Source organism: Lacerta agilis, chromosome 6 (genome assembly GCF_009819535.1).
Source record: "Lacerta agilis isolate rLacAgi1 chromosome 6, rLacAgi1.pri, whole genome shotgun sequence".
Lineage (NCBI taxonomy): Eukaryota > Metazoa > Chordata > Lepidosauria > Squamata > Lacertidae > Lacerta > Lacerta agilis.
Window position 1 is genome coordinate 38686414 of NC_046317.1, and position 27193 is coordinate 38713606.

Below are 27193 nucleotides of genomic sequence, written 5' to 3' on the forward strand. Positions count from 1 at the left end.
TATGCACAATTCACGAGAACAAATAAAAAAAATAAATAGTGCTTGCAGTCTGAAAACCATGATTCTTCCCACAACAAAGATAAACTGGGGTGAGATGCTTGGATACTTGACTACGTGTTTTGCATTTTAGACTGAAGAGAGTTGCTTGAGGATGGGGTCAGCTACCTTGTCTCTTTCAGATGTAAGCACCCAGTTGGCCTTTGCTACTAATGTCTTCAGTGCAGTAACATTGTTGTAACTCAGGTAAACCTGCATTTAAAAAAAGCACAAGAAAATAGCCCATCAAAAAGAGCTTCTAATTTTAATGTGTCCAGCACCAGCATGGCCTTTTCCCATTTCTTCCTCTCAATGTTCCTCTTATCCAGGCATCCCCAAACTTGGCCCTCCAGATGTTTTGGGACTACAACTCCCATCATCCCTAGCTAACAGGACCAGTGGTCAGGGATGATGGGAATTGTAGTCCCAAAATATCTGGAGGGCCAAGTTTGGGGATGCCTGCTCTTATCTTTATTAAATTACACACTAGTGGGCAGGGACTGCTGTGAACTTTTCTCTATTATTGTAAAGTATTGAGGGTTCTAGTACATGTCGTTTGCTCTAGAAATAAAAGACAGTGATGGGGACATCATTCCACTTTAAAACTTTGCATTCTTTGCTCTTTCTGACATGGAGTTCCATGAAATAGTTTTGATCCTGGAGATTTCACAATTCTGAAGTCTCGGAATTTTTTTAGCAGAATTAGCCAGACTTTATAGAATTTCTTTAGAAGGTGCAGGGAGTCGAGTGCTAGGAGTCAGTGAGGACTCTGTGATAATAAAGCTTGCAAAAATAAATACATCTTCCTCATCCATTTCCAATTGCACCTCCATCCACCCTGGTAAATGGCCCCTATACTTTGTTGAACCTCCTTTATACCATCTAGTATCACCAAGTTCCTGTCAAAATTTCAGAACTTCAAACAAAACTTTCTTCCACAAGAAGATTGTAAAGGGTCCTCATTTTCCCCACCCCTTAACCTGCATAATATATTAAGGCAAGAGAGTCTGATTTCCTTTGCTCAGGAATGGGGGAATTCTAGAGGTGCCAAATACTGTTCACATTTTGATAACGAAATACATCTTAGCAACTCTCTCCACTGTTCTTAGACTTATTCACTGGCTCCTAGTTGGTTTCCAGGCCTAATTCAGTGCTGGTTTTAACTTTTAAAGCTGATTTGGGAGTCTTGCGCAACAAACCTGCTTCTCTCCCAAATTGGGACTGTTTTTGAGACAAGGCAAGTGATGGAAAAATAATGTAATGCCCTGTAATGTCCTCACAAACAAATCAGAATGAATACTGAACTGAATGAATAGCTGACTTTGCCTAACCATCCACCAAACTTTGTTGAGCATTCATCATAATTAGTTTTGAGCAGTCATCTTGAAGTGACTTAGGATAAGGACATTCTAAATAATAGTCCGTCTCCTTAAACACCTAGGCAGATTTTCAGATCATCACCAGAAGCTCTGCTTTGAGTGCCACCACCTTTGGAAGCAAACTAGGAGGGCAGTAAGGTGAAGGCCTTCCATCAGTGGTACTCAAAGTATGGAATTACTTCACAGCAAGGCCCAAAATAGCCTTCTGAAGGTATTAAGAAGTTTATGAAAGCCTTTGGGGGAGAGAGAAAGAGTGTTTACATGGAATGTGATGATATTTTCTTGCGTTTATTCTGTTTTACTTTTCTCTTGCATCAGCTGCCTAAGAGACATGCTGTCAGACTGAAGGAGGTATAAGTAAATATTTTAAGCAAACAAAAAGTAAACCATGGGTTTAACAAATCAAATCCTCTAACTTTAATCACCAGCCAAGGTTTCAGTGGGTTTTGTCCTGATTGCATAGCAACAGACAAATGTCCGCTTTAAATATCTAATTTCCCAAGGTACAGGCAAAATGTCATGTCTGGCTGAAAAGCCAATATAGAAGCTACCTGGAGGCCAGCTTGCATTCTGAGACAACAGCATGGAGTCTCCTTCCTGGAAAAAATGGCTACTAGTTGTGATGCTTATGTTACCTCCAATATCAGAGGCAGTATGACTCTGAATGCTGTTTCCGATGAATCACAAGTGGGGACAATGCTACTACACTCACATCCTGTTTTTGGGCTTCTGGTTAGCCGCAGGATGCTGAACTAGATGGGCTACTGGCTTAATCCAGCAGGGCTCTCCTACCATTCTGAACCAACACACAAAGCTTTCTAACTTTATGTTTGCTCATGAGTAGCATTTCTAGTTCCCTCCCACAAGAGAGCCCTTATTCTTTAAGACATCTGAGGCACGAACAAGTTCCATGGCAGGTACAGTTAAGTTTTTGGGGCCTGAGGGTGAACCTTCTCAGGAAAGTATGCAGGTGGCAAGTATGACCAAAAGTGGGGGGGGGGCACCTCCCATTTGCAGATCCACACATGTACACGGATGGGACTCACAACACACACACCAAGCTGATTTGTGCAGATCAGCTGATGGGGGAAGAGGTTATTGTCCAATCTCCACCCATCAAATGAACTTTCTGATAACTTAAGGATTTTTGTTAGGGGAGGGCAGGACTTTTGTTGGGGGGCCATAGCCAATGTGTTTGGTCAATTAAGTATTTCTATTGTTTTACTTGATCGGGGGCAGCTACGCCCATGGGTGGGCGTAGAAACTAGTCTACTGTACAAAGGTAAAATTCACATTTGTTGCTCTGCGCACTTCTGCTTTTGGCACCACCCACCACTGGCATGTGGCCCCTGGAAGGTTGCTCCAATGGGAATGTGGCCCTCCTGCTTTGGAGGAGTCTAAAGGCCCCGAGATGCAGAAGTTAGCAACTTGTGGAGCACCATGAAACATCCATGATTATTTTACCTTATTGCTTTGATCCCAAGGAACAGACAAAGGTACTTCTGTATGCTTGCAGGAAAAGACGTATTTTCTGCAGAAAGGGGGAAAAATGCATTGGTTATGCTGAATGTTGACTGTCAACAAAAGGTAATTAAAAAACGCTCCTCATAAAATTGGCACTAGAAAGGAAATGGCAAGTATGCTTTGAACCTTCCAAAGATATTACCTAAAAGAAATTGGTTGTCTTGTTTTTACATTGTCTTGTTTTTAGTATAGCTTTTAAATTAGCCACCAGACTGAATCCAGGTATCTGCAGAGGAAGGGAGAATAAATCTTTTGGTTCAACAGAGACTCACTGGGCAAGATAGCTGTATGGTCATCGCGGAACCATAGAATTGATTAAGGTTAAATACTCTGAGGGATCTGCATAGGGTACAGAGACAGGAGTCATTCGTTTTCAGCCGGGTCAGATCGGCATGCAACCAGATCTGGGATCTGGGTCCTCAATTTCCACGTGTGATTAGAATCACATGAGGGAGAGCAGGGTGGTGGTGGGGGCTGGCCCCCAAAGTGTCGCATGCCCACTTTTCTCTGCACACTGGGAGAACAAACTGACTGCAGCAGGAGCCTGTTGCATTCACGGTGCCCCCCTGCATGATCAGGACTCTAAATTGCACAGGAAGCCTCCACAAGTGCAGCAAGTTCCTGCACCTGGAGAACAGCAAGGGCGGGCACAGGGACACACAGGAGTTCACACCCTCTTTTCTCATCATATGAGAAGGAGAATACCTGAATAGAGTTCACAATGCCAGTTTAATCAAGGCACTCTAGAGCGAGCTAGTTACACAAGATAGTTATGTCAACACCTCTCTCTTTTTGTACGTAGAGTATTATTCCCAAATGGGCTGGTGGATGTTAAAGAAAGTAAAGCAAAACTGAGATAGCCAGGGTGAGGGTTTGAGTAGAAAAAGTGAGTGGTCACAAACAGCCAATCAAGAGAGAGGGGGGTATCTTCCTTTTTCTAATTATTCTCTCTCTCTCTCTCTCTCTCTCTCTCTCTATATATATATATATATAGGTTTTTGCACATGTTTTCCAAACATAACATCCAATCTTATACAATATAACAAACCTTTGGCTATCACAGCCTAGGACTTCCTAAGGGTTTTCTAACTTTCTTTCTGATTTTGCATTTTATTTTAATAGTTATTGCTATAAAATCCAAATCCTAAATAAACTCCTCCTTGGTCCTTTTTCACAATAATTCATATAGTTCTCCTTACAAAACTTCTTGCAACCCTACAAGCGATGTCAATTGATTACAATTGTCTTTCAAATATATCATATTTTTTTTCCAGTCTTTCAAGGAAGTCTGGTCTTGCTGGTTCCAAATTTTCCCAGTTAATTTCACCAGCTCTGCATAGTCTATCAGTTCCATCTGCCACTCTTCTTTTGTTGGTGGTTCTTCTTGCTTCCATCGCTGGGCTAATAGTATTCTTGCTGCAGCAAGAATACTCTTTCTAATTATTCTCAGACACATCAAAAGGGAACAAATCAAAGACTGGTAAATACTCCCCAGCTGAGAGCAAGTAGGAGATTATCAATGTGTTAGGGAACACTTTGCTAGTTAGGATCTGGGATACCTTTTATCTCTAGTGTGGGGCACATTGTGTATTCAAGGTATAGTTTTGGGTTTGTTTTTCAGTTAAGTGAATTCCTTTGCTTGCAATCTGGCAAAATCTGTCTTGGTTCATTCTGGCCTTTTGCTGGTGCTAGGGACTGAAGGCAGGCAAACACCTGGAGAAAATCACATTCAGGTTTGCTCTAACATACTACAATCACATCTATTGACTTCTTTCATATGTGGATCAAGAGGTCCACTTGTGAATAACTACTTATGCAACTTCCTGCCACATCCCCCAACACCGAGTGCCCTAGATTCCTTTTCCCTAGTTGCAGGGTTAAAGTCAGAAGTATCACCTAATTGCACTAAAATAAAAGCTTGCACAGGATACAGCATCTCCAAAATTTAGACGCTGCTATTAAATTTGGGTCTATTTTCAGAGAGGATTTGCTGCACGCAGGTGAATTGTAATGGGATTTAACATATGGGCTTGAGGAAATGGAAGCTGGTTAGTATGGTGCGCCTGACTCAGCTTGGTAGAGTGCATTCCCGCTATAGAACCAGCAGTAGCCTTGGACTCAAGTGACAGAAAAAATGCTTAGTGCTAACAGCAGGGCACTGACAGTCACAAGATGCTCTTGTTCTTTGCTCAACTGTATCACTCCCATACAATCTCATTATCAGGACCTAAGATAAGGAAATGAGAAGGTGGAGAGATGTGACTGATAACAACTGATCTATGACCTTCAAGATGACAGAGCCATGGTAAAATGGTCCAAAGTACCCAATAATAAGAGATCTTGCCCTGGCAAGCAATATGACTTAAGAGACATTTTAAACTTCTTAGGAAGAGGAGATCAGACAGAACAAAGTCTACAGGTTTTGTGGAACAAGGAGATTCAGGTACACACACAAAATGCACACCAGTTCTCAAGAAAATGAATGTGCTCGTGTGCTCGTATTCCTTTCTCCCCCATATTAAAAGGCACCCATGGAGTCCTCCCAGCACCATAAACAGAACATCTGGTCAGATAATATATAGTAAGTTACAGGCATTACTTTTTAGATTGCAAGCCTTCAGTTACAGCTCTATTCTCTCTCTCTCTCTCTCTCTCTCTGTGTGTGTGTGTGTGTGTGTGTGTGCGTGTTTAGGAGTTTAAAAAATAAATATTATTAATAAATTCCCTGGATTTGCAGCTTGCAAGACCAGCCCTAACACAAGATGAAGTAAAATCATGATCTTGGGACACAAATCTAAACAACCCTTTTTTTAAATCACTTAGAGACGGGATGGGGAAGCTGTGGCTTTCTGTATGCTATTGGACTCCAGTTCCCTTCATCCCCAGTCAGTGGGGCCAACCAGCAGGGATGGTGGGAGTTGTAGTCCAGCAGCATTTGGAGGGCTACAGCTTCTCCTCCCTGACTGAGGGCACCTCAATTCAGCATGCACCAACCTGATCCTGCTGCAGCAGTACTGAAGAGAGAGGGAAATGGTACCTCCAAGCTGCAGTATGTTTGCAGTCTCTCACACACACGCGCAAATAGAGCAGGTGTTTTAAGAGTAATGGAAGCACAATCTAAACAGTTCAATGACAAAAAGCTGTTTGTAGTGGCAGAGACCATTTCTCCCGAATGTGCTTTATGCTCCATAACTGAAGCACCTTCCCTTCCACTTGGGCACCATAGCTAGGTGGCCAGGCTGATGTCATGCATTTGTGGGGCCAAAACTCTGCTTAACAACCCACCAGTTGCAAGATAGTGTTATGGTAAGCCCCGACCAGGGTGAGGTGGCAGTGGAAGGGAGGCATATATACGCTTACACTCCTGGGAGGGTGAAAGTTGCACAAGTGCCTTATTGAGCTTCTGTGGCTTCCAAATACAGTATACCGGTATTTAGTCACAGCAAAACAGGCCCCCGTGTGGTTTTCAAGTGTACTACAAATGTTGCTCTCTGTGGGTAAAAGAAATATCGAACGTGAAGCAGCCCTGTAACAGAAATCAGGACTTATTCCACTTTCTCTGTATCCACCACCACAGACAACACGAAGATGCCCTCCAAGTGACAATCTGGTCATTGCATTGATGGTGAGGATTACACATGCACTTCTGAACCCCTACTAGCAGGCCGCAGCCAAGTCTGAAGTGAGGTGTGGGGCTTCTGTGGTCTGTGGTCTGTGTATGTGTTCTGTTTAGAATGAATTTTAGGGCGAAGAACAGATTGCAGGAGAGTTCTGTGTGGCAGGATATTGAGAGCTAAGCTACCAGCAAGGATGCGGAAGCCACAGGCCTCAGTCTCTACACCAGTACATAGAAACATAGGGAGTTGCCTTATAAAGAGTCAGACCAATGGTCTATCCAGCTCAGTATTGTTTATACTAAATGGCAGCAAGTCATCCAGGATTTTAGTCAGGGAACCCTTCCCGGCATGAAGAAGCTGCAGAACTGAATATGGTACCTTCTGCATGTAAAATAGATTCTTAGCTACAGCGCTCCCGCCCCCATATGAAATACAAAGTCCACTTTAGTTCTTAGTTCATTGACTTGTGTGTGGGGTTTTCACACAAGGGTGGAGGGCAACACAAACTTTATTTTAATATTGTTTTCAAATTAAGGTTGCTTTGCAAGGTACAACGCATCTTTGAGACGAGCATCTCATAAGTATGCATACGCAGAAAGTTTTATTAGCTTTTTAAGAAAAAACATTTTCCCCTAATAAAGATTTTAGAAAAGCTTTAGAAGAGTAAAGGTTACTATTATGAAAAATTGTGACCTGTCCTACACCCAAAGGTCCCAGGACAGGTTAAAGTAAAATGGTAAAAACAATTTAAAACAACTTGCAATCGCAGAAATAAGGTGGGTCCTAAAAAAGATGGGCCAGAGAAACAAAGCGAGACAGGCAGACACCAGTTACCTTGTGAAGTTGTGGCATATTATCCTGAACTGACTCTTCTCCCCACCACAGAAGTATATTTCATTCTAAGTAGGCTTTGCAGTAAACGGCACTGCTGCTCAGCCAAGCATTTTGTATATCCCCCCAATGATTAGGATAAATAAAGTTACCCTGTCGATTATTTGACTGCTCTGCTTGCTACGCTCTCCTGATAGGATGATGTAGCCGCGGTTCACTAGCATGCACGCGAGAATGACAGAGACAAATGGCAAAGCCACCAAGATGCCAGAAAAGGGGGGACTCCTGAGCAAGGAAGGTGCCACGAACCCCTAAGTCAGAGCATTCTAAGCACTGCTCATGATGCTCTTGCAGCCTGCCTTATTCTTCCCTGCCTTCTTTCGCTGCTCTCAAGAGAACGCATCGATCTGGCATTAATGCTCCGAGAACTGTGGCCTTAAGGATAATGCATGCGGTCTCTGTCTGTGTTCTGCAATAAATTATGAATTAGAGACAACCAAAGAACAAGGCTATAAATACGCTATGAGGTTTTAGTGACATAACAGGAGGCAAACTGGAAGGGGCTCTGATGTCACCGCAAGGCAAAACTAGAATCAGAATGAAAACACAGAGTTGGACGAGGGTTTGTTTTATAAATAGGATTGGCTGTAGAAGAAAGGAACAGACTGAGGATGCGGGGGGGGGGGACACTTTTCTGAGCTTTGCTGGTCACTTTTTCCAGCTTTCCCTTTCTTCCACGAAAACTTACACTTTCGTGCCTACCAAGCTTTTACCTTTCTGACAAATTTTGCTACCAGAAAACAATGGGCCAGATATAGCCAGTGAATTTCTTGCTATTGCCTTTCCTTCCCTGCATTTTCAGCAAGCGTATTTTGCATCAAATTTAGTAATCAGCACAGAATACAGATTCCAAAGGATCTTAACACTTGCCAAAAAAAATTAAAAGCAAATTTGTATCTGCCTTCATTGTGGAAACAGGTTTGCGATCAAACCAGCAGTGCCCATAAAAAAAAACTCCAGCGCTGAAGAAATGGAGTCTGTGTGCCCTGCCTCATTTCCAGTTATGCCATGACTGCATTCCAGCCAGGCAGTGCTGTTCAATCCTCCATCCTCCTATTCCAAAGGTTTAATGTCAGCCCATTTGCAAGGCCAAAGTTCAATCTTAGAATGTGAAGTAATTACAAAAAAGAAGTGTGTGTCTGAGCATGTGCAAAGTATGTGTCCCTTCCTGGGAAGGAAATAGGAGAGAAACCTAGGCATGCTGTTCTGAATGCACATAAGAGATTTCGCCAGTGAGATCTAAAAGTTGTCAGTTACTGACATCATCAGAATGAATCAAAAGACAGAGCTTAACTCCTCTGTGAATAAATAAAAACAGCATGTTTTTTGGAAACTGCCTATTTAAAGTCAATTTGGATAAATTCACAAGAAACACCTTGCCCTCACTCCTACCTCATTTCCCTCAAAATCATCTCCATTTGGTAGCTGCTACCTCTGCTGTTTTCAAGAACGCCACCATGGGCACTTTGTGAGCCACGGAGAAGAGCAGAAACTCTACCTGTGGATCAAACCCAGGGGCCCCATGCGCAGGAAGACCTGCTTATACGTAATTGTTTCAGTCTACAACATATGAATACAATTCTACTGCAGGAATGTACAAAGAGGAAGGAGGAATCACATATGGTCCTAGTTAGGGAGAGAGCGATGCAAGGAAGTTGCCAGAATAATACTTTTTCACTTACCTGTCCAGTCTGATTTTTTTCCTAGCGCTAGCTTCTTTGAACCGTCTTTCTCCATCCTGTTAAAGGGAAATAAAATGGATGGATGACATTTGGAAGACATATGAAGCATGAATAGGAACAAACAAAGTGAGGCTTCAAACTAAATAGATGGGCCAGATGTTAAGAGTTTAACTCAAAAGAGTTAAGTTGCCCTGCTTTTCCTGCAGTAAAAAATTATGGGCCAGAAAAGACCATCACTAAGGCTGGATCCACGGACAAATAGTATCAATACCGTGAACTGGTGTCTGCAAAAAAAGTTAAGTTGCCTTTATATATATATATATATATATATATATATATATATATATATATATATATATAGCAAACCTTGGGGTTCCCTGTCAATATTTCCCTATTCTGTGTGAGATGTGTCATTTTGACTACACAAGCAGTGGTACTAATGCCTGTACATAAGATATAGAAGGAATGATATGCTCCCCACCACCACCACCCATGTATAAAGGCAGCAACCATTTTGCGTGAGTCCAACTGATGTGCGACCACTGACCATCTGGCCTTGAATGGCCCTATATAAATAATACTAAAAATGAATGGTGGTCCTCATGCTATTGCACACCTTCCTTAAGATATTTCTTCTTACTTCTAAGCTGACACAAAACAAATTTTCGCTGTTTCCCCAAGGAGAAAGCTGGTTTTGCATGGCTAACATGCTACAGTGTGCAACTGAGTGAGTTCATGCAGGGTTACCAAATTTGATTCAGGACCACAATCCATCACTCTCAAAGCCATTGCTGCTTCTTACCCCAGGCTCTGGTTTCAGCATTGGAAGTGTGCGTGGCTGACCCTCATCATTCAAGACCACAAAGGTCATGAAGGCACTGTTGATGTGTCTTCGGCTGACCTCCATTTCATGTCGATAAGCCTCTACACACACCCCAACCTCCATGCTGAAATTAAGAACAAGGCATTTATTTTTTAGCTGGCACAGATCAAAGCATATGTAGAACTGTGACAAGTAGAAACAGACTCCATTTTTTATTTAAAGAGCCTTTTTGTTAACTCTGCTTCTTTTGGACTTGTGAATTTATCCAAATTGATTTTAAATAGGCAGTCCCCCCCCCAAAAAAGTGCTGTTTTTATTTATTCACCGAGGAGTTAAGCTCTGTCTTTTGACTCATTCTGATGATGTCAGTAACTGACAACTTTTAGATCTCATTGGTGAAATCTCTTATGTGCTACATGGGGAGGGGGGGGGGAGAGAAAAAACATGCACCAAAAACTTCAATCTGTCATCTTCCTGTTCAATGACTTTGCATTTGTTCTTGTAGATCATAAAATGGTATAATTTATACAAGTGAAGTAAGTTTTCTGAAAGGCAATACCTGTTCTTGAATGCATTGTTGACGATGGCCTTGAACAGGAGGCGGTCCCCAACCTGAGATGGTCCCCTGAAATGGAACATTTCGATCGTCTTCAGGGTGGGGTGAGCATGGCACAATCGGCTAGGGAAGAGAGAGCAATCACACGGAGTATATTATGAGCACTGAAAAATCAAAACCAGTATTCTTCTGCAGGACAAAATATCCAAATACTACTTCCAACTAGTAATGGGTAAGTGGTACTCTCACACAAGAAATATTATCAGTTCTCCATTCACAAAACAACACATTTGTACCATGACACAGCAAGAGTCAGACGTGGGCTATCCAGCAAAGGTCAAGCACACACCATACATTTTAAAGTGCACAGCTTCCCCCCAAAGACCCCTGGAAACCATAGTTTGCAAAGGGTCATGGGAATTGTAGCTCTGTGAGGGGTAAACTATAGTACCCAGGAAGCCATGCACTTTAAATGTGCAGTGTGGATGTGACCTTATTTTACCTCTGGATCGTTGCAGTGGAGAAGCTCTTTCTCAATCCATAAATTGTATCCATGAATACACAGGGAGTCCCTAAAAATGAGGGAGTTTGGGAAGTGCCCAATTTAAGTTTCCCTTCATCTCTCTTCTTCACAAACTTATGTCATCCTCTCTGAGGCCCTGAAGATCCAGGGCTAATCAGTATAGATGATACTGAGCTGGACAAACCAATAGTCTGACTTGATATAAGGCAGAATATATGTTCTATGCTACTTCTCCTCACTAGAGCAACAACTCATAGAATATACCTTCGGAAGTAGAAATGTAAATAGGCAGAGTAGGCACCGACCTACGGGCCCCACACTTTTAGGGGTCCCACTAAAAATGGATCAAAATAATATTGATTTGATCTTGAATGAAAATTACAATCAGTCTTTCTCAGTTTTAGAATATAATCTGCAAGGGACCCCAAGATTTCAACTGCCTAGGAGCCTCCACAGGGTTTAATCCAGCACTGCTTTAGGGGGACTGTTTTCTTTTAGCCCCTATCTGAACCAGTGGAACTTGTTTCAATGAGGAATAAGTCCTACTTTGCTTCTGCAGTACCAGAGAAAGATATGGGATGGCATTCCACTATGTTTTACACAGAACAGACCTGCTGAAATGAATGAACATGACTAAGTTAGGTTCATTAATGTCAAAGGGTCTTCTCTCAGTAAAACTTAGTGAAATACCACCCAGGATGTCTAAACCATTAGGATGTCTCATCCATACCCTTTGAAACCAGGATGTTACTATAACTGGATATAATGTGAGTTATGGTGCTGTGCAGGCCTAGTCAGAAGTTCTATGGAAAGGAGCTAAACCTTTGCCAATGCAATGAAGCCCCGGGCAAGGGCTGTAGCTCAGGTGCTGAGCAACTGTCTGCATCCAGAAGGTCCCAGGTACAACCCCTGCATCACCAGGTAAAACTGGGAGGTGCCCATTCTGAAACCTTGGGGAGATGCTGCCAGTCAGTGTAGTGACAATATTGGGCTAGGGCTGAACCAATGGTCTGACTCGGCAGAAGGCAGCTTCCTATGGTCATCAAGAAACATTGTTAAAATTTTGCAAGTAGGTAACTAAATAGGTGTTAGAGAGAAATGCTTTCAATGATTTCTTAAGGACATTTTTACAACTGTGGAAGTAATTACACCTCTGTTATTAGTAAATGATGGAACAGAAGTCCTCCAATGAAAAGGGTAGACGTCATAGTGACAAACTCATCTCTTCATATGGAGGCCAGTCCTAACCATGCATGAAGCAGGAGTTGCAGGGTCCAAACTTAAACAGCAAAGTAGCACCATCCTGCCTAGTTCTTCCCCCCAAACCAAGTAGACCACCTTGCCGCTATTGTGGCCACATTTTCCATCCAGGCCATGATCTGTCCTCCAAATGTGTTCCCCTGGTGGTTGGCATGTGGGGGCAGGATGAGTTCCACACTTTCCACTCTGGTCTTTTCTGCAGGTACGATCATTCCACACTCTCTGTTCTCAAACTCTGGTAAGAAAAAAAGGACACAATTTTATCAGAGAGGTGTCTGGAGAGGAACAATCTTCTCAGGGTGCCCACACCCTTTCCAATTTGCTGGGAGCCACAGTCTGGCAGGGAAGTAGGCAGGAACTGCTGCAGAATTATCTGGCACAAGAAGGACACAATGGTTCCTGTTTGCAGCATGCAAACCTAGGAAGCCATGGACAGTCAGCATTTGTGATAAACTGGGATGTGTCTAAATGAATAAACTGGTAGGCATGCAGATACCAGGAGCTAGGAAACAAGTGGCAGCCAGTGTAGTACAGTGGTTAAGAGTGTTGGACTAGAAACTGGGAGACCAGGGTTCAAATCTCCATTTGGCCATGAAGCTCCTGCATCTCTGCCTAACCTAATTCACAGGGTTGTTGTAGGGATTAATTGGGATGGGGGAGAGCCACCTTGAGCTCCTTGGAGAAAAAGGTGGGATATAAATGCAACCAATAAATAAAAACAAGGACCCATGAGCCCCATTGCCTGCTCTACACTATCTCTTTCAAAAAGTGCATGGCGTCAAGCTTGCCGATTTCTTCTTCTCTAGTCAACAAACCAGGGCTCATTCTCATCTTTACTTCTGTTCACTCCCAAGCTTTATATTTCACTCCTGTTCCACTACAGTGCTGTCAAGTATCCCGTTTTCCCCAGGATTCTCCCTTATTTCAAGCAGTTTCCCGCTGCTCTCCCTTATTTTTTATTTCCCTTAAATTTCCCGTTTTTAATGGAAGCAGCTCCTCCCCTGCTGGCCAGGGACTGTGTGGGAAGACCTGGTCTACTTGGAGAGAAAAGCCTCAGCCCTCAAAGCAAGTGGGAGCCGTTTCCCATGCTTATAGGGGGGTGTATTCCTCCCCCTACATCAGCCCCTATCCATTGCCACCGAGCCCCTCAGCCGGCCAATAGGGTTAGCTGGCGGGCGGAGCCTGGCTGCCTTTGAGCAGCTGCTGCTTCCTGTCCTGTTTTGATGGGATCAGATAAGAAGACGATGGGGCTCCATCGCGTGGAGCACATGGCTGCCCTCCTCTTTGCTCCGCTCCGAGCCCGAGCCCGCTTGGAGTTTACATTGCTGCTCCGCCCACTTTTGCTTCTGGCTCCGCCCACCACTGACATGTGACTGTCCCCGGGATAGGTGAGACTGCTGATCCCTTATTTTCAAATCCGAAACTTGACAGCTATGTTCCACTAGGTTCCATCTATAGTAGTTCAAAGTGCTTATTTCTTTGTTAGGGGCTCAATGACTTTTTTTAAAAGGTAGTGACGATTAAGGTAAGCTCTGCAAAAGGTGAAGCTGCAGCACCTAACTGACAACCACTGGCACCACTGTTGTGCCTCCTTAAACACCATGGCATAGACAGCATATGGGCTTCAAGCCTGCAGCTGAGCACCTTCTCTGCAGCAATTGTGACCCCTTAGGGATTTAACAACAGGCCAGCGATGTGCTCTCAGTAGCTTCTTCCACTATGCCACCCATGAGGATATCTTCTGGCAAAACCTCCAAGTATTCCTATCCGCTAGGAAATACAGCTGCTGCTCTAAATGCAAGGACAACAAAAAAGCAAGGCTGACTGCCGTTGAAGATTACATCTTTAGCAAACCCAATCACCTTCTCTCTTCTATGCGTGAGAATAAAAAAGTAAAGGACCCCTGACAGTTAAGTCCAGTCGTGAATGACTCTGGGGTTGCGGTGCTCATCTTGCTTTACTGGCGAGGGAGCCGACGTTTGTCCGCAGACAGTTTTTCCGGGTCATGTGGCCATCATGACTAAGCTGCTTCTGGCAAAACCAGAGCAGCACATGGAAACACCATTTACCTTCCCGCTGCAGCGGTACCTATTTATCTACTTACACTTTGACGTAAGTGTAAGGTTGGCAGGAGCTGGAACCAAGCAATGAGAGCTCACCCCATCATGGGGCTTCAAACCGCCAACCTTCCGATCGGCAAGCCCTAGGCTCAGTGGTTTAGACCACAGCGCCACCCATGTCCTGATGCGTGAGAATACCTTACATAAATATCGCTGTGGGAAACCCCAATTCACATCATGTAAACACTGTAATTTGGGGGAGAGAATACATCCATGTATATCTATCTGCTAGGAAGCTGTGGCTGGCTATGCAAACATGTGGTCAAAGATACATACTGCTTCATGCACCAGGTGACAACGCTGCCTGACAAAGTGTGAGGAAACCATCCACTGCTAAAAATAATAGCATAGCAGTGTACCTACATAAACATCTGCTTCTATATTCTGTGGTGGCCACCCCACAATTTTAGGTGGTGGCCACACTCTCCAGATACAGGGCTAGCTTCAACTCTCAATGTTCGGTTGCTGATGGTTCCCTTTTCCTGCCTGTGAGCACACTTTGTTGTTTCCAACCCTGTGGCAGGACTGATGTACTAGACAAGTGCTGCCTGTCAGCAAAAAGTACCTGAAAGGAGCCTGGGGATTTCTGTACAGGACTGGACAGGGCTGTTAGTAACAAGGTCTTTGATGGTCTCTGTGTGGGCCAGTCGCATGCGGCGGCGTTCAGCTGCAACGCTGTACTCAATCTTCTCCTCTTCAGTTTGAGGAACCAGAGGCTTTAACTTGATCTAAGTGTATTATGGAAAAACAGCATAAAATGTACCTTTCAGTAGAGAGCCTTTGCCGGTGTTAAGCATCCTGACCTGAGATTTTCCGCATTCTGAGAAAGTAGTTCAGCAATGACCTTCCATTTATTTTAAATCTAAAAGCTAAGGAAGTATTTTTCAGCTGCCTCTTCAAGCACAGACCTCACAAAGCGGTTGACATAAAACCACCATAAAATAATATTTAATATATTATGTCAAAGACAGCCCCAATTTACAACAACAGTCACTCGAAAACAATTCACAGGCCACCATCACACCATTATAATTAAATAAAACAATCTTTAAACAGCTTTTGGAAAAGCAGCACTCTAAATCCTTTTAAGGAAAGGGGAACTGGAACAAGTGAGTTTTTCATCGGCCCCTTTAAAAGCCTGTAGAGATGGGGCAATGCACAAATCACTTTGGAGGGAGTTCTACTAGCTTTGGAAACTTGCTGAACAAAAAAAGTTCAGGACATACTCATGATTGCCCAAACCATTACCGAACCACATTTTACCTATTTTGATGCTGATATTCTCTGTAGTCTGCATAGTTCTAGCGTAAAACAATAAATGTGTTGTCCACTTTGACGGGAGTGTGTGCGCATGTCAGGGAAGGCCTTGCAGTTCACAACAAATGGCACCATGGCCTTGTACAGTAGGCTACATTACAGGCATGCAACAAGCTTTCTATTTTAAACGATACAGGCAAGCAAGAGGCATTATCCACATTCTGACCAGGCAAAAGCACTCAATGAGAATGTGGGGCAGATTCAGTGAGGTGTGCAGTCTGAGGAGAGTCCCAAAGGTCAAACAGAGGTGCCTGAGGTTTCCAGCCCTTGATTTACACCATGGTCCTGGGTGTGCTTTCGCAGAAGTCCAGCACGTTCAATCCTTGCAAATGTGTAGAGAACTGCAACCTTCATATAACTTTCATCCACTGCACAATCAACCAAAGTTCTTCTGTATACCACAAAGCCAATCACGTCATTGTTGTTGGCAATGGAGTGCGCTTCCAAGGGTGAAGTCAAACTACTGCGTTAGTAGCACCAAAGTTAGCACTCTCACAGGGTGCAAGCCTGGGCAGTATGTATGGAGGTCCTGGGCTGCCCCAGAGGACAAGACCCTCCCCTTGGCCTCACTGATGTGGTCCAAAGGAAAGCAGAGCAATATTTTTGGCACCAGCTTGGCTGCAGGAGTTGGCGGAAGGAGGAGTACAAGTCACAATGAAAGCAATCTGCATTTATATCTGAGTGCCCCAATTTGTATTAAAAACCACACAATGCTATCCCATTTGTGTATTGCAGAACTCTAGACCAGCTAATAAGTTACGGTTGAATTAAAATACCTTTATTTTCCTCCTAGTTTCAGCATTACAAATTAGACCTCAGCAGAGCTGCACCAGCAACATACCATATAAAAACTTGTTTTTGTGTGTGTTATATTTATAAATAGTTGTTAAGGACCATGATAACATAGCTAAAGCAATCAACAAGAGTCTTTATACATTCTCTAAATACACAGGGTAGTCTCTCTAAAGCAAATCTCAAGGGGAAAGGGGGGTTGAAGGGATGGAGCAGCAATGCTATTTTTTTTCCAAATGCCCAAACTGAAGATTTTAACTCTCTGTGCCTACCTTAGCAGACGGCTTGCCTTGTGCCACAAAAGTTGCATAGGCCTTGCAGACATTCCACTGCTCCCCATTGCACAGGTCTTCATAGCTGACCTGTACACCAACCTAGAAACAATCACCAGAGGGGAGGAGGAAAATAAAACGAAGGTGAGGTACTGAATTAAGAGTTTAGTTGCATTTTAAAAAAAACCTTCCACTATTTCCATTAAGAAAAAGGAACATCTGAAACGACTGGATAATATTTCAAAAGAATGCTTTGTAGCACCTGAAGGAGTTGCACTGCATAATAGCTCTCTGTGTTGTTCTAGTTCTTAGCTCTGGTTTGGCAAGTCATGCTTCTGAATATTTAAAGGTGAACAGGCGGTATGATTATTGCATTCTATGTACTGCTGCTCTCCTAAGCAAATGAATCACAGAAGTTTGTTCCCTGGGGCAGAAAAATGAAAACCAGACATCTCCTGGATAACATTCTTCCCTTCCCATTCCAGCAACAGAAGCCAAGTTATGGGAATCAGGGTGCTGTTTGGTTTCGCCTGGATAGATTCTTGTTCTGTGAATTACAGAAAAGCTTTTACAATTGATGGGATAAATGAATATTCCACAAACCAAGGCCAGACATATTCTTTGCCCTGCGAAATGTGGTCTCCATATAGCTTCCAGGAATAGCTGCTTTTAAGTTTTCATTTTTACTTAAAATCCAAGTTTCTAGCCCTTATGATTATGAAGGATAATTTGATGACTTGGAAATAGTATCACAATCAGGACACCACACTGAACCAATTGCACAGAAACAGTGACAGCTCTACTTCTCTTCAGAAATATTATATTTTGCGGGGGGGGGGACCTTACGAATTCATGTATGTTAATATTATTATTCAATAGAGTATTTAACATAATATTAACATATAACAATAACTGGTTCTGAGGATATATTCCAGGATTCACATGCACATGGAAAAATAGCCAAGAAATACAAGGCTTTGCTATAGGAATGTGACACCATTCTGGCACACAAATCTTGCCAATATGCTTCAAAAGCTCAGCAACTCACTTACAAGTAAAATAGTACTTCAGCTGTAGCATGATCACTGTGCCTAGCAAGTGGATTTTGACCTCTCTTGCAAAACTCCCATTTTACTCTACATGTTGCTTGACATGGAGGATGTTCCTCTGCACGAACTGGTGCAGATTCACATGAACCTGCCCAAAAGCTGAGATAGTCTTTGGAGCAGTGACGGAGCTTCATGCTCCAGCACCGGGGGGGGGGGGGGGGGGCGGAGAGCAGGCGGAGGCGGGACTGGCACACGTCCCGGGGGCATAGCGTGCATCTTGGGGGTGGGGCACACAACCTGCAGGGGCATGGCGGCCAGCGCAGCCAGGGAGGCAGCCGCAATGGCACCCCACCGGGATCGTGCTGCCAGGGGCGGTGCACTCCCCCCACACTCCTCTTCCTCCGCCAGTGCTTTGGAGACCCTTTTCTAGAAGCTCCTACCCAGGGCCATCTTAAAAGGATCGGCCGCTGTGGCGCAACGATCCCTCGGCGCCCCCGCCGTGCCGCCTCTCCGCCTGCCTCCCGCCCGTGCTGGCCGCCCCTCAGGAGGGGGGGTGGGCGAGCGGGGGATGAGGGGCGTGGCACTGGAGCGGCACGGGGCTTTGCGCGCCCTTCCCAGCGCTCCAGCTGGGGCTCCGGAGGGTGGCCAGCTTGCAGCTCGCCCGCCCACCCGTGGGGGCGGGGGCAGGTTGGGGAGGGGGTGCCCAGTATGCCGGCGGGCTTGCGGAGGTGCCCCTGGGGGGGCCCGGCGCTCTGACACCCCGCGCCACCCAGCATCTATGACGAGACGGCCCTGCTCCTACCATGAGTAGTGAGCCATAACCAGAGACAGAGCTGCTTCTGCAGTTGTACCTCATTCTGCAACTCCCTCCTAAGAGACATCTACCTGGCACCGTATTTGCAGTCTTTTATTAAGCAAAATTTGAGCGCATGGTACTGGCAACTGCAGGGCTGAGATCCTAGCCTTCTCAGAAGTAAGTCCCACTGAATGCAGCAGAGCTTGCTCCCAGGTAAGTAGGGTTAGGATTGCAACCTTAACTGCTTATTGGGCAACAAATCTAAGTCCTCCAAGATAGCACACTGAAGCATACATACCTCCATGCTAGAGTTAAATGCTCGATTCACTTTTGCTTTGATGTTGACAACTTGCCCAACACTAGGGATAGGGGAGAAAAATAAGGTAAGAAACATTAAAATGCAATTGGTAGAAAGCATCCTGTGGTTCTGATATGCAGGAGTTCTACCTGACTGGTGGGCCCTGCTCGACAATACTGCTGTCATGGTCCATTTGTTAAGATAGCTTTCTGCTCAAATCACTCCCACCGGGTGTCTAGAAGCAACACAGTCAGATTAATTCCTGAGGCCTGTAAGTTAGGTCACCCGGACAGTTCACGGAACGGCTGAGAGGAAGCACTGGATAGGCCTAGAGATTTATGGGATGGAAATTATTTTTCCCCCCCCCTCCCCACCAGGTCCCAAGTGGAAGACTTCGCAGGCCCAGGCCTCGTGTAGTTTTCTGGTTCATCAGAAAAGGGCAGATAGATAAGATTTCACCCATGGCTAAACACACATTTAAATCATATCTACCTCTCTGTAAAGGAAGCGGGATGTGTCATCCCTCAAAAAGTTATCTGCCTGGGTTCAGAGACGCTCAGCTTTAATATAAGCTCTCAAGTGCAATGACAAGTCTCTCTCCCCTTTCAGTTTCTCCGCAAAAAATAAAAAAATAAAAAAATCCCCCAATGGTGAGAACAGAATTGTCAGGGAAAGGGTTAGGCAGGATGGTCACAGCCTGCTTTAAACACTTCATTTCAACACAGGACTTTCCTTACGCTTCTCCATCAGATCAGCCCAGATATGAGATGTAGGAGTTTGTTAAGCCCACCACAACATTGATATGGATAGTGGAGGATGCCGCCACCCTCTTGCTACAAGCCAAGTGAATCTGCTTGGCATGAAGCCAGGCTCAAGTGCTCCCATGTGGTGTTTTGTCTAGGGGTGCTTCCAGACAGCTGCTCCTTGTGGAATCTGTGCTCCTCATGCATGCACATTTCCGCCGCTATCACTGACATTAAAAACCCAGCCCATAATTTCTCCCATTTAAATCTGCTGCAGGCAACCCATTTGCAATATCCCAATGACCCATTCAGAAAACTGAGCCCCCCCCCCCGTCTGGAAGCACCTTATGAGTGGACACAGCCTCTTTAAGGACACACCCAGTGCAATTGCTGATGAAACTTAAAGTGATGTTTTTCAGGTAGGGTCAAACAGCAGGGTAAAAACTGAATTAATAATATTTAGAATCACACGCCATTAGCTGGAGATTAACTCTCACAGCTTAAGTGCTATATTCTGAAAAGTAAGTTGTCTCAGGGTGCACAAGTGGAAACAATGGATTTTGAAAGGGAACTGCCTTCATACTGACCTTAAAACACCCAAAAGGTATACATGCACACAGGAGATCATATACTATTACAATAAACACAGATCCCAAGCAAAGATTCACCTACTAACCCAGTTTCTTTCACACAAGCCCTTCCTTTCATTGACTAAACTCTCAGAAATTATATGCAGACAAGTAATTATTTTGCAATAAAGGCATTTGACATGCAAAAGGCACACAAATAAGATCAAGAACTAAATTAAATGTCTCTGTCAGAATATTGAAGACTTTGCCCCATTTCAAAGGGACGTGTTACTTAAATAAGGGAATGAACAATTTACTAATGTTATTCCAAAACAGTTTGCTTCAAAGCACATAAAAAAAACCAGAAGATTTAGAGAGGATCAACTTCCTTCTTCTTAGAGTTGTTGGTAGTTTGTTGACAATTCTGAACTGGAAAGAACAGTCAAGAATCTAAGCCAGAAAGGTAAAAGCAACAGCTGTTTGACAGGTTATGCCAGAGGCAACCAATGTTTCTGGACTACAGCTCCCATCATCCTTAGCTACTGGCCATGCTGGCTAGGGTTGATGGGTGATGTAGTCCAACAGCGTCCGAAGGTAACCACATTCTGAACTGCAAAGCCCAGAGGCAGCCAAAAAACATGCACTGGCTCAGTTTTACTAAATGCTATGCGTGCAAATTGATTCTTGTGTGAATTATAAAATGATGTCTGATCTGAATGATGGACTAAAGAAAGAATTTTGCCCCACCTGGTATAGTATGACTTCTCTCATGAAGCACAATCCAATACATGCTTCTCCAGAAATAATAAAGTCCCACTGTGCTCAGTAGGACTTATACCACAAGACCCAGGAAAATGCAGAAAGGATTTCAGCAATGCTTTGGGGTATAGCTTCTACCAAAAAAAATTAGCGCATGTAGATGTGTGTGTGTGTGTGTGTGTGTTTTAAACAATGGTTTACATAATGTATAAAGAAAATGCATAATGAAAAAATTAATAGTTGGGGGAAGCTATTTTTAGAGTGCCTGTGCATGACCAGAGTATTGCTAATATCTCTGGATGACACTGCAGGACTGGGTTACATTTGCCGTCAGTTGACATTCAGGAAATGCATTCATATGACATTAAGTAGAAAACATTGCTCATCTGAAGCACAACTCCCGGAGAGTTGTGTGGATTTCAGATTTTCCGGAAGATTTGGTCAGATGACGCTTTTTGAACTCCTACTTTGCACTTAGGGGTCTAATTGCAGTTAATACACAACAGTTTGAATCCCTGCCTTTTTGAAAGTCATTCTTCATTCTGGTAACTAACAGGCTCCGGCTCTACTCATTCTTTCCCTTTAATACTCCTGATCTGGATTTGGGAAACAGAAGTAAAGAGCTATTAGGGGCTGAAGTCCTCCTAATGCACCTTCCTCGTCCCACAAAACACAACTTACTCCCTTTCCATCCACTCATAGAGTACTATGAAGAAAATTAAATTGCTCCCATAAAATGAGCCCTTCATCTGGCAACTGCATGTTTTCTAGAAGCCAGAACAGCAGATGGACAAAGCATCCCTTCATTTTTCACACAACAATTTTATAGTCCCATGTGCACCCTGTGAAGAGTTACAGTTTGTTTTAGAGCAGGAAAGATGGAAAGAACATCTGCAAGCTGCAGAAAGTGAATATTACACTTTTTGAGAACCGTCTCTGTGCACAGGAAAAGCAGGCTAGTAGGTGCATTCTGAATACCGTGTCAGTTAGGTTAATTAACACCAGTATCTCAGGACATCAGTGGGTTAGGAGATCAGCAATCTAGTCTATTGCTGTAAACATTTGTACTGCAAAGGCTCATACCAGGCTTCGTCCTTCCCACATAGGCACCAAGGAGACTTTACATGCAGCTGTCTAATACAAAAGGATAAGGAGGGAAACAAAGCAAAGTGGAGCTGAAAAAGAAAGAAGTTGCCTCTCGTAATATAAAATATACATTTGCATAAACCCTGTGGGACCTAACGGGTGTGTTTCATTACAGGACCTTAATTGTCCAACCCACCAGGTCAACATAACTGAGTGGCACTGGAACATTCTTATAGATGCTTTCCAGCTGTGGGAGAACAGGGAGAAGGATAGGCCTAAACATGGACAGACAAAAGGCTAGCAGGCACTGCCCATATTTTCTATTCATATCAGAAGAGGAAAGTTCAGTCTACTGGACAGTGTCTGACATGAACCCAAGCAGATCAGAGTCCGAACCCCACAATTCACTGAGTGCCCTTGGGCTAGTCTCCATCTAGCCCACCTTACAAGTCTGTTGTGTCGATTAAAATGTGCTGAACAACCTGTGCTGGTTCTTGCTCCCTCCCCCCATGTTTTTAAAGTGAACATTATTGGGCTTCTGATCTTGAGACAAAACACTGATCCAAGAGTTCCTGCATAGACACACCTTGCTTGCATCCAAGAAGCCAACCCATGTTAGTGGGCTACTGGTCTTAATTTACCCCTCATTTTTAGCACCACTCAAGCTAGTATCAGGTGTGAAGACAATCCTGGCTCATATTTCTCTGCTTATTTCCAATCTGCATATGTTGTTGTTTGCATGCTGGCTTTGATCTGGGAATATGTGGCTTGTGGGAAGTCTTGCACCTTTAATTTGTCATTATTATTATTATTATTATTATTATTATTATTATTATTATTATTTGCTTCCCTGGAGCGTAATAAGCATGGGTACGAGTTCTACCACTGCTCAAGTACTATCTGTTTAGAAGTTCCAGTGTTCTATATGTAGTATACTCTAACCATGATCATTATCACTTAATAGAGCACTCACAAAACATAACTTACTGTCTTCCACAGCATATACAGCCATGCACTTTGGCTGAGAAACATCTCCCTTTGACTATCTTTTCATTGATCCAGCCTTGCCTTAGGAAAGCCAAGCAGCATCCGTGTCTTGAAACACCTGCCTGCAGCTGCAGCTGCAGCCTCTCCTTGACAGAGATAGCCTGGTCATACAATGGTACCTCGGTTTAAGAACAGTCCGGTTTAAGAACAATTTGGTTTACAAACTCAGCAAAACCGGAAACAGTGTCCCGGTTTGAGAACGGAATCCGAACAGTGGAAGGGCACCGGCGGCAGGAGGCCTCATTAGGGAAAGCGCACCTCAGTTTAAGAATGGTTTTGGTTTAAGAACGGACTTCTGGAATGGATTAAGTTCAGAAACCAAGGTACCACTGTAATTATCTACACTCTGGTAATATCCCATTTGGACTACTGTAATTTTTGCTATATGGGGCTGGCCTTGAAGACAGGAAACTTCTTTTGGTTCAACCCATAGCAGCTAGAGGACTAGAACCAGGCAAATAGAATGCCTTTAAAATAAAAATAAAAAGCACTGGCTCCTTGTCCCTCTCTGAGCCCAAACCATTATAGTAGTTTTAACCATTTAAAACCATGAGCTGTTTGGGTCCAAGACTGCCTGTTCCTTCATGGTCCTGTCCAAACATTAAGAGCATCCACAGAGGCCCATCTCTGGGTTCTCCCCCTTTGAAGGAGAGGGAAGTGGTGGCTGGAGGTAGTAGCATTTCAGGTCCAACTCTGGAATGCCCTCTTCATTTCAGAGAACCTCTCCTGGCACCAAATTTGATGTCCTTTCAGTGCCAAGTAGAGACCTTTCTATATGTCATGGGATTTCATTTTAATTTTTTTTCAAGTTTCCTTGTTTTAACTATTGCTGCTCTGCTGCACTTTTACTGTGACTTGTATTTTTCCTGTTTCATTTGTAAACCACTCAGAGATCCTTTGGGCCTGAAGTGGCAGAGTATAACTATCTGAGATAAATAAAGGATCTCCAAAGCATAGCTTCTCTAGAATTTGTAAAGGCTGACAGTGCACCTGAGTTCCCCTAAAACAGAGTTTCCCAAACCTGGGTCCAGTTGTTTTTGGGACTACAATTCCCATCATCCCAGACTATTGATCCTGCTAGCTAGGGATGATTGGAGCTGTAGTGCAAAAACAGCTGGAGACCAAAGTTTGGGGAAACCTGCCCTAAAGAAAACCACATTCTTGCAAGCTCCAGAGCCCACAGACAGACCTACAACCACAGGAAAGGCTAGGCGACATTTGCTGGAAGTGGCCAGGGTACATTGTTCATCTGTGTAAATGACAAGGAAGTACCAGAGGCTCACAGCTAGCCACTACTGACAAGGCTGTCAAGCAGGAGGCATGCCCATTCCCGAGCATCCAAACTTTGGCTGAGAGAGGGCATGCAGGTGGTAGTAAATGGGACATAATAATCTGTGGCAGGAATAGAGAACCTGTGGTCCTTCAGATGCTATTGGACTACAACTCCCTTCTACTCCAGACCATTGGCCACACTGGCTGGGGCTGGTGGGAGTTGGAATCCAACAACTGGAGGACTAAAGGTTCCCCATTCCTGATCTGAAGCCATATTGAGAGTCATGCAGTCTGTTAGTAAATCCACGCATATAAAAGAATCAAGATGATGGGTACTCAAGTGGAATATAAAAGTTTAAAGTATTACCAAAAAAGGGCAAAACTCCAAATTCACCCATTCTTCTGACAGCTTTCCCAAAATAAGGACACGACCACCCACCCCGTAAACTAGAAAAAAGGACCTAGGTTTTTACATACCTGCCCTCTGAAAAAGAAGCCCACTTAATCTCTCACCGCTGCCTGAAAGGTGCTTTATTAATTTTTAACACAGACAGGTATGCCACAGAGCTTGCACTTACCATAATGATTTCATGCCATTTGTGTAACACATGAATATATTCAAATACGAACGGCAGGATAATAGAAATTCAGCGTGAATGTTCTGTTTCAGAAAATTCGCTTCAAGGCTTCAAGTTTAAATATAAACGCTACGGGGGAGGACCGTCCGTCGGTCAATGGTAGGGCACCTGCTTGGCATACAGAATGTCCCAGGTTCAATCCCTGGCATCTCCACGTGGGCCTAGGAAGCTGCCTTATACCATGCCAGACTGTCCATCTAGCCCAGTATTGGCTACACCAGCTGCTTTTGGACTACAGTTCCCATCATCTCTGACCACTGGTCCTGCTAGCTAGGGATGATGGGAGTTGTAGTCCAAAAAAGCAGATGGATACCTAAGTTTGGAGAACCCTGGTCTACACTGACTGACAGTGGCTCTCCAGGGTTTCAGACGGCGGACATTCTGTGTAAACCACCTAGAGCCAATGGGTGATCAAGCAGGATATAATTCTGTTAATTAATTAATAAAATTCCCAGCACTACCAGGAGGTGCCTGGGATTTAACCTTCTGCACATAAGGCAGCTGCTCTGCTGCCTAATAACAGCCCATCTCAAAAGTCCTCCATTGGGAAAGACCCATCTGAAACCCTGGAGAGTTGCTGCCAGTCAGTGAAGGCAATACTGAGCTTGATAGGCAGATGGTCCTCATTCAGTACAAGGCACATTCCTGTGCCCTGAAGGAGTTTGTTTTGTGACCTTCCTCTAGAAGAAGATGGAGAGAGGTCATCGCTCAGTGGCAGAGAGCATGCTTTTCCTGCAGAAGATCCCTGGCATCTCCAGTTGAGACAACCTCCGGAAAAGCCTCTGTTGGTGCACTGGAGAGCCATTGCCAGTCAAGGGGCATCATACAGGGCTAGAGAGACAAATACTTTGACCTGGTATATTAACAGAAATTGAAATAAATAAAGCTGGTTAATAGAAGAACAAATATGTTCTGCAGCTGACGCACATATCACTGTGTAAGATGATGCAGCTGCACATTTTGGCACCGGCTCGTTTTCTAAATCAGAGAGGTGCTGAGGCTCAAGCCCTCTGAGAAGTCGTAATCCTATAATCCCCAAAACATCCTCCCCAAACGCCAGATGTGTCGGGTGGGCTGTGGTCAGTAGGGAAGGCAGCTTCCTGCAAATGCTCCAAAGTACTCTCTTCGTTCTTGGAACAGAACCGACCTTCAAACAGAACCGAATTCAAAACAGGTCCCGAGACTGCTCCGATTAAACCTTCTGTCTGGGATGCCAACTTGTGCGTAATGTCACTCTTAAATATAATACCTGAAGGGAGCTAGAGTAAGTATGTAGGGGGACAATGGGGACATGTGTGCTAGTGCTACACCCCCATCCTCATCACCCTCCAAATTATCAGTGTTGTCCTGGAGACTCCCTGAACACTTTAGGAAACCCTAGAAAAACAGGATTCTAAAATGCATAGGGAGACCCCTAAAGTACAGGGGACTCCCCCACTTCAGAGGCCACTCTTCCCTGAATTGGAGAGAGATGGGACAAACAGGGGTTGGAGCGAGCATGCTTGTCCCCCTGTCTTCCCCCAAATGTGCTATTTTATTTGCAAGCATAACACATGAACAGGGACGCTATAACAAGGGGATCAAAGTCTCCACATCTGCACTGCATTCTTTGTTAAGGGCACATGCCAAAGGTGAGGCCTGTTTTGCAATGCTGCACTGAAACAGCAGAGTTGGAACACCCCATCTTAATGGATAAGGAGAAACCATTGATTTTTCAACCTAATATTTTTCATTGGCTGTCCCAGTAAAAGGAAAAGAAGGGGAGGGGAAACAACCCAGAGAAGTTACCCAGGCTCAAAAGGGCTAATTAACATGGCACATATTTCTACTACTTCTGCATTTGCTAAAGGCACATTTTTAAAAATCCAGTTAAAAATCCAGTTAAACTGCAACGAGGCAAGGAAGTGAGGCAGTTACCTAATTGTGTGCTCAAAATAGATATCATCCACTGAAGCCGTGACGCAGGGGCAGCCAGCATGCCTCTCGGCTGAAAAGGCAAACAAACCACATTAGTTATGTACATCATTGCAGCAAACAGGGCTCTTTCTGTTCACAGTAATTACAGTTGCAGGCTTAGAATGGAAACAAGAAGCCTTGGTTGCAGGAACAAAACCGGCACCATGGTAGGGCGCATAAAACTGCAG

At 44.0% G+C, this 27193-nt stretch overlaps 1 protein-coding gene across 6 annotated transcripts in view; it reads right to left on the bottom strand.

Annotated features, from left to right (window-relative positions):
* Window positions 1–27193, bottom strand: part of ACOT11 (acyl-CoA thioesterase 11) — a 96758-nt gene that overhangs the window by 3372 nt on the left and 66193 nt on the right. For 5 of the 6 annotated variants that reach the window (XM_033152051.1, XM_033152050.1, XM_033152048.1 and 2 more), the window contains 11 exons: window positions 26967–27036; window positions 22090–22140; window positions 18936–18996; window positions 16793–16894; window positions 14977–15139; window positions 12370–12526; window positions 10512–10631; window positions 9932–10076; window positions 9130–9185; window positions 2880–2946; window positions 166–249 (listed from right to left, as the gene is read on the bottom strand). In XM_033152051.1, coding sequence (XP_033007942.1) covers window positions 166–249; window positions 2880–2946; window positions 9130–9185; window positions 9932–10076; window positions 10512–10631; window positions 12370–12526; window positions 14977–15139; window positions 16793–16894; window positions 18936–18996; window positions 22090–22140; window positions 26967–27036 — 1076 coding nt within the window. The remainder of the gene's footprint in view (window positions 1–165; window positions 250–2879; window positions 2947–9129; window positions 9186–9931; window positions 10077–10511; window positions 10632–12369; window positions 12527–14976; window positions 15140–16792; window positions 16895–18935; window positions 18997–22089; window positions 22141–26966; window positions 27037–27193) is intronic. The other variant, XM_033152049.1, reaches the window with a different exon arrangement.